Source organism: Rissa tridactyla, chromosome 5 (assembly GCF_028500815.1).
Source record: "Rissa tridactyla isolate bRisTri1 chromosome 5, bRisTri1.patW.cur.20221130, whole genome shotgun sequence".
Lineage (NCBI taxonomy): Eukaryota > Metazoa > Chordata > Aves > Charadriiformes > Laridae > Rissa > Rissa tridactyla.
Genome location: NC_071470.1, coordinates 32,544,593 through 32,557,656, shown reverse-complemented (window position 1 = coordinate 32,557,656; position 13,064 = coordinate 32,544,593). Strand labels below are relative to the sequence as shown.

Sequence of the window (13,064 nt, the reverse complement as noted above, 5' to 3'; positions counted from 1 at the left end):
AAGGATGCTGGTGCTCTTCAAGGCATAATTTCTCACAGAAAAACTCAGTTGCAGTAAGGGAATTACTCCATTCCACACTCCACGCCCCCCTGGACAAAATAAACTTAAAATCCGTCTAGCTGCCTTTCAGAGCAAGTGTTTCATGAGGATACTAATCCAGAAAGTCAGGAATTTCAATGTCTGCCGTACTGAGTAGCGCAGAGCCTGTCAAATGGCCAGTGTATTCAGTGCAGGGACTGGTCCGTGTGGGAGTCATCACCTCCTCACCCAGGCTCGGACTGCCCATTTCTGTAACTTCTCTGCAGCCTTGTGTTTGAAAGGGAAAAAAACCCACAGGAATTCATTCCCAAAGTAGAAAAGAAATACGATCACAAGCTGTTTCCTCCTTCTGTTTAGGGTTACTGGTTTAAATTTTTTTGGGGGGGAAGGTGGTTGAGGTGATAGCTGTCTCAGAGGCTGCAGAGCTGGGCTGTAATCGAGGAAGGACAGGGAGGGGAAATCCTGCAACTAGATGTGTTTGTGTTTCCCTCTGTCAAAACTGCAGTAAAAGGTAAGGGGATGGGGCATACGCAGAGCAGTCCAGACTTACTCGCAATGACAGCAAGCAAAGTCTGTTCTGTCCTCCTCTGCAGCACAGAAAGCCCAACGGGCTTTACTTTGTTCATGTTTATGGGTAGGAGATCTAATTCGAAATGAGAACAGTTTCTAGAAATAAAAAAAATCATCAAAAAGACGCAAGGAGGCAAAAATTGAGGGGAAGGCATTTTAAAATAGCTTGATTTTTGGGTGAGCTTCCCTTGCTTTACAGTTGTGCCCTAACCCAGGAGTCTCTCGTCTTAATTTGCTTGCTTAAGTATCATCACATGAAGACGAGATCAGCTGTTGCAGGAGAGGGTATTCCCTGTCTTCTGCTGGATTCAAACAGACCACCAAAAGTGTGCTTCCATCCTGCCTCTCCACGTTCCACAGGTGCACAGTCAGATGCCCTGTTCTGTCTGACTACATATCCTTAGGAATCAGAAGTTCCCTGAACAACGATTCCCATTTTTCTTCTGGAGGGAGAAAACCTACAAGCCAAATTGCTTTTTTCTGTACCGCTTTGTAACTTGAATGGTACCTTCCTATTCTTAAAAACTGCAGAGAGTACAAAAGTGCCTTATAAAGAAGCTCCAGCACTCATCGTACAAGAACATAGATGCCATCAGGGGACTGAATGGCAAATTTGTTTAGAAATGCTCTCTTCCTTCCATCCCATCAAGAATTAAAAAAAAAATACTAACCTGGATACTGAAGTAAAATTATGCATATGACTGCCTTCCAGTATCTAGCATTTTCTGATGTTTTTAAACAATTTAAATACTTAAGCATTTAACGCCGTGCTGTCAGTTTGCAAAAATATTTTTGAGAGGAAATACTGAAAGGACTGTTGATGTCATACGGCTGCTCCTTTCGGAAGTATATGCCAGGAATTTCACCTCACTGTTTACTGTTGACATACCTATGAAATACATCAGAGTAATTCCCAGAATGAGACAATCAAGCTAAAGCAGAATGATGCGGGAAAGTAAGATGGAAATGAGCAATTTCATGGTTATATTTTCTATAGGTTTTTAAATAACCTCATCTGAGAGCTCTTAAAAAATCACGGATATATAGAATTCTGTGCTGTATTTTACCATCTTTTTTAAAGTATGCACATTTTATCAATAAAAGAAAACATAAATACAGCAAGTGGTTTATAGGTAAACCTTGCAGGTTTTATCAGAGCCTGTCATTTTCAAATTTTTTATCATGATCCAGTGTAATAAAAGAATTCTGGGCATTTTTAAAATTTGTGCAGTGCTTGTAGATATGTTGAAATGCGATATTCACCCCTGTGCTGTCTGCCGCCCCGTTTTGATTGTGCTGCAATAAGAGGTACTGCTAGAGCCTTTTCGTTATTCCAGCCAGCTCCCTCTCAGACCGTAGTTGTAAATCTGTGCAGCTTAGTTGCACTTTATGAAAAATATAGGGACTCATAAATGAAAAGTGAGATTCAGAATCCTGAGTAACTTTTACATTTCTGAAAAGTTAACTCATTGAAAAATATTTTCATCCCGCCTATTTAGTTTAAACGCTGAAGTCGGTTTGTGTGTGTTAGGATTAATGTTTTTCTGGATCTGTTCTCAGTATGTGTATTTCTTAATTTTTAGCTTTTAAGCATAACTTTTCATGTCATGTTTAACTGCTAGAAGGAGCATTTGATTTTCCACATCTGCTTGGAATCTTCTAGGTCTATTGAGAGCGCTGGACTCGAGGCAAGCTCAGCAGGAGGGGTTTACTGACAGTCTTACAAAATCCTTAGAGAGCCAAAAAAACCTTGAGACATGGGAACATGGCTCTAGCTGGAGGCACATGAACCAAGTCTGAATTCATCAGAAAAGCTGAATCACTGGATGAGTAACTGTCCCGAACAATCAGATGACAGAGCATCATGTGTGTTTACCAGGCATAGCTTTAAAAGCTTTGAGGAAAGGAATTTCTAAGTACATTAAGCTTTAGGTTTTTTGATTGGATGTACCTCTGTGTTTGAGTTGCAAAAAAGTCTCTATGCTGTTGCAGCACATCAAAGATTTTTGTTCTTTGTGGTTGGAGAATAATGTGTAATTAGTTATGGTAGTAGTCTCTGGTTTTAAAAATCTGTACAAGGTAACCTGAGCTACTCTGATTCAACATAATGCTCCAAATGCTTGTTTCCGCATTCTAAATTTCCGTTTTCTGAACAGTGTTCTTTCTTTCCTCATGCCACTTTTAGTTAATTAAACCAGAATTTTGCTCCGGCTCTAACATTAAATCCACTGAAAGCCTGAAACTCCAGTCCACCTTCTGTATGTTGAGCTGGTACTGCGCAAGATGAACGATGTAACGTCTTGCACATAAATTTAGTACTAGAAAAATGAAAAAGCAAATTAAAAAAAAAATATATTTTTTTTTTACAGATACATGTAATGAGGCATGTTGTGTGCTTTTTTACATTCAGAATTCAGAGTTAGTGCTTAGCTACATAAAGGCATTCATTATTTATATCAAGTAGAACAGATGAAGCCAAAAAGACAAAATGTAACTACCTTTGTGAAATGGTTTTTGTTGGTGAATAAATGTCTGTTGCTGAACTTTGTTATAACGTAGTAAAAATGTGTGTCTGTCAGAGGAGAACGCAAAACTCCCTTGCAGTTAAATCTATTGCTAGAAGTGGAAACAGTTCTGCAATTGTTTTCCAATAGCTAAAATAGCTTTAGAGCACCAGCTGAGCACTTGCAAACTTTTACTGCTAGAACTGGAACAGAAAAAAATAATCTTGCAAAAGGGTGTGGGGAAGGGTTCATGTCACAAATCTCAGTATTTAAAAAGACAGCTGAAAGATGTAGAGTTTGGGTTTTTTAAACTGGTTATTTATGTAGTTTCTATTCAGATATAAAGACAGTATTTCAGTCTATTCCAGTTTGGGATTTTTTTTTACTTCTATTTTTTAAATCTAGGAACACATTTGTGTGTATAGAGCTTAACTTGATTAATAAAATTCAATACAGAGGGAGGCTGGCTCTCCCACTTTTACATCCAGTGCTCAGTTAATGTGTTTGAAATTAAAGTAAGCCTTCCTGATAGTCTCTTAGCAGTTATTCGAAAAGATAAAGGCAAACCACAGCTTACTTGCCAATATTTCTAACTAAAACCAAAAACATTAATAAAACTTGGGAATTTTTTGCTGTGAGAGAACAAAGATTATGACAAAGTTTTTATTACACGTGAATATAATTATTGTTAGCAAATGTGATAGCTCTTTATTCTGGTGGACTATTTCTTATTTCCCTCCTTCCATGACCACTCTGTGTTTTTATGTATAATGAGAATATTTAAACAGAATATGAACTGTGGTTTGTTGTTTATTTTTGTGTGCTATTTAGTAATCCTAGCACATATCTGAAGAAATATTTTGGTAGTTTGATTTTTGTGTTCTCTTTTTTTATCTTTTAAGGCTCCTGCTAAGAGAGATCCAACTCAAAGTACCGTCAAAGAAGACAAAGTCCATCTGTTGAAGTATAATATAGGAGATCTAGTGTGGTCAAAAGTGTCTGGTTTTCCATGGTGGCCGTGTATGGTTTCTGCTGATCCTGTTCTCCATTCCTACACTAAACTAAAAGGTATGTCAGCGATGCCACAAACATTCAGATTTCTTCAAGTATACATAACCGTTATTTTGGGAAAATTCTGTTCTTCATTTAATCTAGCCAGTTGTATCAGTAACTGAATCAGCTCCGTGTTGTCAAAAGGAGTGTTAAAATCATGTAAACACTATTCTTGAGCATATAGCAGACGGAGCTGTTTTCCCCACTATGTCTTTATAACTCTGTGAACATTCTCCAAAAGATATCGTAATTGTGATCTATGAGACTGTGTGGAGTTTTATTAAAAAAAATATCTGATGGTACTTTCCGTTGTTTTTATGGAGATGCTCGGAGAAGTGATGTGAGCTAAAAATTTTGTTGAAAGCTAATGGGAATTAAATATTCCTGGTGATTAGGCTGTACTAAAAGCAGTCCGTCATGCAGGCAGTTAAATTTTTCTGTGATTCATAGAATCAATACTGTTATCCACAGACAACATTAGTTGATTCTAAATGCAGAGGCTACCAGGTGTTAATTAAATTTTTAAGTAGGACTCTCTACCATTTCTTAAGCTCATTTGCATCTTTGTTTGTTCTGATACCTGAAACTTTTGAAGCTTGTCTATGCTGCTTGTAGAATGATAAAGTAATATAGATTCGAAAGAACCTCTACAAGTCATATGGTCTCCAAGTTAGAGCAGGTTACTCAGGGCCTTGTCCACTCAAATATTTAGTGTCTTCAAGGATGCAGATTTTAGAGCCTTTCTGGGAAACTTGTTCCAGTGACTGGCAGCCATTATGGCAAGAAGACTTTTCCCTTTATGTAGTTGAAATTTCCTTTGTTGCAACCTGAGTCCATTGCCTTTTGTATTAGCACTGTGCAAATCAGATTGATTTAAGCACAGTTTGCCCCTGGTGAGTCTGTGCTGGCTCTTCCCAGACACCTTCTTGTCTTTCATGTGCTTGGACACGTCTTTTAGGAGAATTTGCCCCATAATCTTGTAGGCATTGAGAGTAAGCTACTCAGCCGAGCTTGTAGTTCCCCAGACTGTTCTCATTTTACTTGAAGATAGGTGCAATATTTGCCTTTTTCCCAGGCATCGGGTATCTCCCCTGATGGTTGTGACCTTTCAAAAATTAGAGATCATCCTTGCAGTCACATTGGCCAACGTCTTCAGCTCCTTCTGAGGCATCCTGTCTGGTCCCATAATTTCATACATGTCCAATTTGATTAAGTGCTCCTTGACTCTTTCTTAATGTGCTGTGGGTAATGTCTCAATCTTGCAGCCTTTATCACTAGACTAAGGGACCTGAAGGCTTGTGGGCAAATGGTACAGTTTAAAACAAACAAAACCTCGAGACAGAGAAAGCATAGAGTACCCCAGCCTTTTCTGTGTCTTTTCTCACTCAATCTCCTGTCCCATTGAGCATTCCTTAGCCTTCCTTTTGCTACTGTTGTATTTACAGAAAATCTGCTTGCTGCACATTGCATCCCTCACTAGTTTTAAGTCCAGCAGAGCACTGTAAACTATTTTTTTACTATGTTTATGCGAAACTCTACTGAAAGTTTAGAAAACCTGAAAACAGAATCCAGAAAACTTGCAAATTAAGGAGAAAAGCAAGAAGTTAATAGGAATATCAAACCAAAGTAGGAACACGTACCTTTGTTTTGATATTTGTGCTTCTAAATACTTTCATGTATTCTACTAGATCAAGCGAAAGTATCAGCATCCGTTGTTATGAACAGAGATGGGCATTTACTTGTCACTAGAGATTTCAGTAACTTTGAACTATGTATTTCCAAGTCTCGGAAAGGAGTGGTTTTGTGGTTTTGTTTTTATGTAGTTTTCAAGAGTTGCGTTGAGAACTTGGAAAATGCACTAGAAAGTTCATCTAAAATTTGCATTGGAATTACCAGTTTCCAATGTGGAGGGACTGTAAACATGTAGGATTGGAAATCAGAATAATCTTGACACTTTGGAGGTCTGGTCTGGAAAAAAAAATGCAGTTCAGTAGGAATAAGTGTTGAATTTTTACACTGGTAGGTGATCGAGCTGGGAAAGGAATGGAAAGCTGCATTTTCGCAGAAAGGAATCTGAGAGTCATAATAACCCATGTAGTTTTCTCTGCAGAAAGACAAAAGTCACACTGACATAAATTAGTAGTGCTCTTGTAAAAAGCATGAAGTAGATCCTTTGCTTTTCCAGCAGTAGCATGGCCTCAGTGGGAGTACTTTGTTCATTTCATCCTGTTTGGGCCATCTCATTTCAAGAAATGTGGACCAAACAGAGAAGGTTCTGAGGACAGCATGAACAGAAATCTAGGAGTCTACCTGCATGGGCAGACTGAAGGAACTGGGGCTATTTAATCTGACCAGGAGGAGCTAAAGGAGAACCCAGTAACTGGCCTTAAATAACTTAAGTTACATGCAAAGAGGAAAAGGCATAAACTCTTCTTGTTCTGAGAAGAAGAGAGCTTAGTAGAAATGAATATTTAGACTACATATTAAGAAGAACTTGGAAGGGTTAAAGGTTGGGGTGAATTGGCTGGAGAAATAGTGTGATCTCATTCATAGGAGGTTTTTAAGAACAAACTGAATGAAGATCTCTAGGATTATAGCTAGCCTCAATGTTGATTGTAAACTAAATGCTTCTTGAGAACCTTTTCAAGCATTCATTACAGTTGCTAGAATGGTTATTATAGACTCCTCAGACAATTTTTTTTTTCCTAGCAGTCTTTCAGAGTTTTGATCAGGCAGTCCCCGTGACTTTAGTCTTTGGATTATTAGATCTATTATGAGATAAACAGCTGGATTTTGAGAGAAATAAAAGATGTTTATTTGTTCCTAACTGAATTGCTCTGCTCCTTGAAAGAAGCAAGGTTTGTGCTTCATTATCAAGGATTTCTGTGGTAGCTTTTTATAAGAAACTATAGAAGTAGATCTGGCAGAACCCAATGTCGTGTATGTGAATGCAACCTGTGGAATACTAACAGAAAGAAGGGACAACGTACTTTGAGATGTTAACTTCCATCTCTTTGAAACAGTATGGATGATGATCATTTCTGATATTTGCTCTGGAGTTGGCTTGGGGCCTGCGTTTTCCTTCAGGAGGTTTGACTAGATCTGGGCAGCCATCATAACTGATAAATGCACACTGATGTGCATGTTTCCATCAGTACACATTTCCAGTCTTGTATTATCTTCCACCTACCGTTTACTACTGAGGCATTGTCAAAAGTCTCCTGTTCCAAACAGAAGAGTCCTTTTATCTGAGACTTGTAGAAGTATTCAGCTAGGTCTCTGTATTTCTCATTTCTAGGACTAGAATCAGCAGTGTTTGCAATCAACAATCTGAATTTCTGGATGCTAGTACTTGATTTCATCATTCCAGCTGTTTAGGATTGAGAAAAGTTTGTAACTTTCAACTTGCAGGATGTACACTTTCATGTAAGAAGGCCCATATTGAGTCAGACTAAAGCTCCATCTCATTCAGTAGCCTGCCTGTCTCTGACTGTGGTCAACCACAGACGCTAGGCTACAGAAAAAGAAACATAATAGTGGTGGGTCCCCGGAACACTCTCCCAAACCTTCAACAACTAGTGGTTCCACGATTCTGTGAGCCAAAAAATTATGTCTTTGTATATAACAACCCTTAATGAATTCCATTATTTTATCCAGGAGCATTGATATGAATTCAGCCCACGGAAGATATCTGAAGATTCACAAATAGGTTCAATGATTCTAGTGGTAGGCACTATTATTTAGATTTCGTAATTAGGCAGTTACAGCTGTCTAGCATTACGTTGTAAATGGAACAGTGTGTCTGTGTCTGCTTGGAACTGGGCTGTTGGTTGCTCCGAGGCAGATCTTTACAGGTGGTTGTAAATGTAGTCTGTGCCATCTCGCTCTCTGCAGCTAGGACATCCTGGTAAATAAAATACAAAAATTATCCTTTATTTTATCATAGACAGATTAAGTCATTGGAGCTCAGTAGACCCTAATTAAGCAACATTTTCTTGATGAGGACAAAATAATTGCTGTGTGAGAGAATTGCTCCTGACTGTGCATTACTGGAACACGTATTAGACTACTAGATTGGATGTGTGACAAATGCAGTCCCAAGACCTTTCCCTATACCATTCCTCTAGATTCTCATATCTGATCTCAAATGAGTCATTAGTGTTTTTCTAGCTCTCATGTATGTTTTTTATATATGTGTGTGTGTGTAACGGTTAATAAAACTTATGCACATACCATTAATTAGGTTGATTTCATATGACCGTTCTAGATGCCACATCTTGAGACAAGATCAAGCCCCTTGAAAAATAACTATTGGCTGAGTAATTACAAAAAGCAAGTTCTTTCTAAGTCTAGAAACCCCGGTAATAATATTGCATGAAGCAATCAGGTGGATGTATTTGCTGATTAAGGTAGAAGATATGCAGTGTATGAATAACCTAGCAAAATCTAGACCTAGTTTGAAGACATCTGTAATGGAGAACTGTGACTGTTATTTGTTCTTACTGGGTAGACGTCCTTACCTGATTTCCTCTTCCTCCCAGGCTACCTGTTACGTGTACTAATGTGGTGACATCTTGAAAAACCATAGATCCTGTAGGGGGAGGTAGCTGATCCTTTTTAGCAGGATTGAATTTATGAACACAAAAGTGTAGGTCATCACAGTTAAAACCTTTTCTATTTTTAAATGAGACCCTAATTTGAACACTTAGACAACAAATCTGTGAGTTTTAATGAAGAAGATGCTAGAGGTTGTCTAAGTCTGATTCTGTTCCCTCTGTCTTCAAAATTGGTGAATTTTGAAGGTGTTGTCTTTCCCCTTTGCCGTAGAATAGCTGAGATGTTTGGAAGGGGAAGGTTGTATGCTGTATCTTACTACAGAGAGATGGTATTCCTCTTTACAATCTTAGAAGAATTAATGTTTCTTGTCTAGGTTTCAGAATTGTTCTCTTATCTTCCCTCTCTCGCTTCCACCACCCAAATCCTTTTCATCCCTTGCTTTGATTCCTTAAAAGCTTGGTTAAGATGAATTTGTGATTGCAAGTGTTAAAACTAGCTGAAGTATGTGTTTCTGTTCAAGAAATTGAAAAAAAATTCTGTTCGAAGATCAAGTTTAGGCAAATCAGAGAAGAGGCTGAGAGGACAGGCTATCCAAGCTTTGGAAACTTTGTCAAATGTAGCATTTTCGGAAACATCCAGGCCTACGTGTAAGTTAATATACATGGAAAGCACTGACAAAAGATCGTAACCTTAAGTTAATGTAGCAAAGCATGTTCTTGTGTGGAATTAAGCTATTGGGCTTTTGTGTCAAACTTCATAGATTACAGCTCAGAGACTTTCAAGCTGATTAAGTGGGTTTTTTTAAAGGTTAACCAGTTGTACTGTGCTTTTGTCATGGTAACTCTAGCAGCTTACAAAAGACTAAGTCTGAAAGCACTTAAATTGTCTCTTAAATACACTTGTTTTTAATTTTCAGGACAGAAAAAGAGTTTTCGTCAGTATCATGTTCAGTTTTTTGGAGATGCCCCAGAGCGAGCCTGGATATTTGAGAAGAGCCTTGTGCCCTTCAAAGAAAAAGACCAGTTTGAACAATTGTGCCAGGAAAGTGCAAAACAAGCCCTCACTAAAGCAGAGAAAATAAAGGTAAGAGGCTACCAAGTCGGACAAGATTTGCAGCTTTTTATTTTACTGTAACAGGTATGTACAGATATAAATAGATATTCTAGAAAGCTTTAACGACAGCTTGTTTTACAGAGGCGTGTCATATTTTGCTTACAGATGCAAAGAATGGGATGATTTACCACTGTTGGTTGTTTATTAAAAATCAGTACTCTTCTGCTTTGTCATTGTTTCATGCATGGTATCAGTAACATCAAATACAATTCCATTTGAATGTCTGAGTTATAATTATACAGTACACTAAGTCTCTTGGAATTGTTTTGTGTTAATGTTGGCATTTTGAAATCAAAAGTGGGCAAATTTCTCATGCTGTTGTCTTCTTTTGCAGATGTTAAAGCCTGTTTCAGGGAAGCTGCGGCCACAGTGGGAGATGGGTGTTAAGCAAGCAAGTGAAGCAGTAGGCATGACAGTGGAAGAACGGAAGGCCAAGTACACCTTCATCTATGTTAGGGACAGACCTCATCTTAATCCTCGAGTGGCGAAGGAAGTTGGCATTCCTGTGGAACCGTTAGAGGAGATAGACGAGTCATCTTACTCAAACGAAGAAACCACTCAAAATCTGAAATCGATGAAGGAGTCTGGCATTCCTAACAAGAGGAGGAGAAGGACATCAAAATTGTCTGCTACTGATGATACGCAAGAAAGCAGTCAGTCGGGGACTAAGAATACTACTCCTCAAAAGTCATCTGAACAGGCAGAATCCAAAAGAGGGATAGGCTCCCCTCTCAATAGAAAGAAAACTCCAGCATCTACTCCGCGAAGCAGAAAGGGCGATGGAGTATCTCAGTTTTTGGTCTTTTGTCAGAAGCACAGAGATGAGGTTAGTCTCTTCTAGCCGTTATTGTTGTTGATTGCCTCTTCTCATTTCTGTACTTAAAGAAACTTCTTTACTTTGTTGACAAAAACTAGTTGTTACTGTAAAATCCATAATGCCCTGGGCTTGACAAGGGATGCCTGCATCAAATCTTACTGCAGACACGAACAGAGAAAGAAGGGAATGTAGGTGAGCAATATAAACAGGATAGTCATAATGCTGTTGTACTTTTAGCCTAAGTCATGTTAGTATCTTCCTACATAATCTACTAGTCCTTTTTAGTAGCCATAAATTTTTTTAATGTATGTAAAATGTGGTAGATATGCGTACATATGCTCAGGCAAATATAGCAGAGGTTATGTTGTTTATGCCAACCTACTTGTAGTTAGCTCGTACATGCTTTCTGAAGATGTGGCTCAGTTTTTTCAGTGTGTTCCCTTGCCTTTGAGCTCCTCAAAAGTTCCATTTACCTAGCTAGAATCTTTTGTTGAGCATCAGAAGAAGCTGGTTACCAAAGCTTGTGAAAATCACTGTCAGTGTGGAATCTGCTGGGACAGAAACTAGGTCCGTTTGAGAGATTACATTCCAAGACAAGGCAGAATAAATAAATTATATTTTTTTTTCTTAATATCATCATTTCTAAGGAAGACTCTTAGAAGTGTAAAAGCAGTACTGCTGTTCTAGCTCTTTATTTTAAAATCATGACCATCATTTTTCTTCCTTACAACCCTCGGCTCCATTTGTAGTACAATTCCATGCACTGAAAGGAGCATGAGTTCTCGTATTTTCTGGTAGTTGTACTATTCCATAATACCCATAGAAGGACCAGTAAGTTACTGGTGACTTTGTCATACTCTTTAGCTACTGAATAGTTTACTTTATAGGATACTTGTGTTAGAAGACATGAATCGATATGAACATCATAAAGAAAAATTGAAAGCCGTGTTCTGTTGTATGGAAGTCAACTAGTTGTGGTTCAACTTAGGATCTTTTTAGATCATTGCAACTTAAGCTAATATTGATAATTAAAATGAACACAGTGTTACATATACCTTTTAGTGGCTGTGGTTAAGTTGAGAAAAGCACTGGCGGTTCAGTTTGCTGGCTCCAGAAAGGAAAGGGTTTTGTAGCCAGACTATTAAATATAGATTTTGACGGTACATATTCATTATGAAAGGCTGTATGGGTAAATCATCTGTCTCATGTTTGAGAGGCCTGAGTTCTGTTTCCAGTTCTTCTGTAAGTAGCCTTGTGTCTTGTATAGTGGCAAGGGGGAATTTCCTTGGCCTTTAACATAGGTAGCAAGAAGTCTTGTGCAATATTGAGGGATGTGAAATTAATTCTCTGGAATAAATGAGATTATTATAACTGGTTTTATGGACTCCTAGCCAAACATATCTTACCACAGAGGAGACATGCTGAGTCTCTGATATTGTATTTCTGTTTTCTGTGCCAGTTATCAGGCTTCATTCCCTACTATGGTTATACTGTAATTCTCAAATTAATAGATGGAAACTATGAAGACACTTAGCATATTTGAGTGAGGAATTGCTTTGTCTTCAGTGTCATTTCAAGAAACTGAAAAACTTGCATAACTGAAAATCACACTGGTGGTAGTGGTTAAAGTTGCACAGATCTTTGAGTAGAAGCAACTAAGTTTCAAAGTATTACATACATTTAGAGAGAGGACATCCCACTGTACCTGCCCAGAGTACCTTTTAATCAGATCAGTCATGAAGACCCAAATCCACCTGATTGTGTGATCCATTCTAATAGGTACAGAAGCACTTCTGTGCATAGAACAGAAGTAGGTTACGAAAACTGCAGATAACAGTCCCTCTCACCGATCAGGGCAGCAGAATCTGTCTTTCCTTCCTCTTGATTCAAAGTTAACTGGCAAAGTGGGGAAATACCATTTTAGATATTCGTGCTTCTTGCACAGAACCTAAGTTACCTAAGCTCAGTTAGGACTTCCAGCCTGTCATGTCACTTTTAAAATGGCAGTTTTGTGCCGTTGGTGGAAGGTGGAGATTGTATCCAAACCAGTGTTCATCGTTTCCCCTTTTGTTAGGCTTATCTGGTTCAACTTGCGTGGTTTGCTTTCCATCCAAGAGTTTGTTTTGTTGCTGTTGTAGATGTTCTGATGCTTTAGGAGTGATAACATTTTCTAAAAAACAGGCCTGATTTTGTACTACTTGTAGTGGTGGCATCTGAGAATTTAGTGTGTGGCTACTTTAGTGTGTGTGGGTAGAAACTTCAAAGAAAGGAAGACTATGGATCCAGAAGAGGCTGCGTGGCCCCCAGATTTGGGAAGGAATGGAAGTGACTGAAGACTTCTCTTTTTGGGGCCTTTTATAATCACGAGCTCTCTTAAAAGTAGAACCGTTTCTGCTGTGTCTTGCTTGGAG

The 13,064-nt window shown here is 38.4% G+C and overlaps 1 protein-coding gene across 7 annotated transcripts in view; it reads left to right on the top strand.

Annotated features, from left to right (window-relative positions):
• The window catches only part of NSD2 (nuclear receptor binding SET domain protein 2), a 100,929-nt gene that overhangs the window by 52,604 nt on the left and 35,261 nt on the right, over positions 1 to 13,064 (top strand). For all 7 annotated transcript variants that reach the window (XM_054201907.1, XM_054201910.1, XM_054201908.1 and 4 more), the window contains 3 exons: positions 4,016 to 4,181; positions 9,640 to 9,806; positions 10,171 to 10,662. In XM_054201907.1, coding sequence (XP_054057882.1) covers positions 4,016 to 4,181; positions 9,640 to 9,806; positions 10,171 to 10,662 — 825 coding nt within the window. The remainder of the gene's footprint in view (positions 1 to 4,015; positions 4,182 to 9,639; positions 9,807 to 10,170; positions 10,663 to 13,064) is intronic.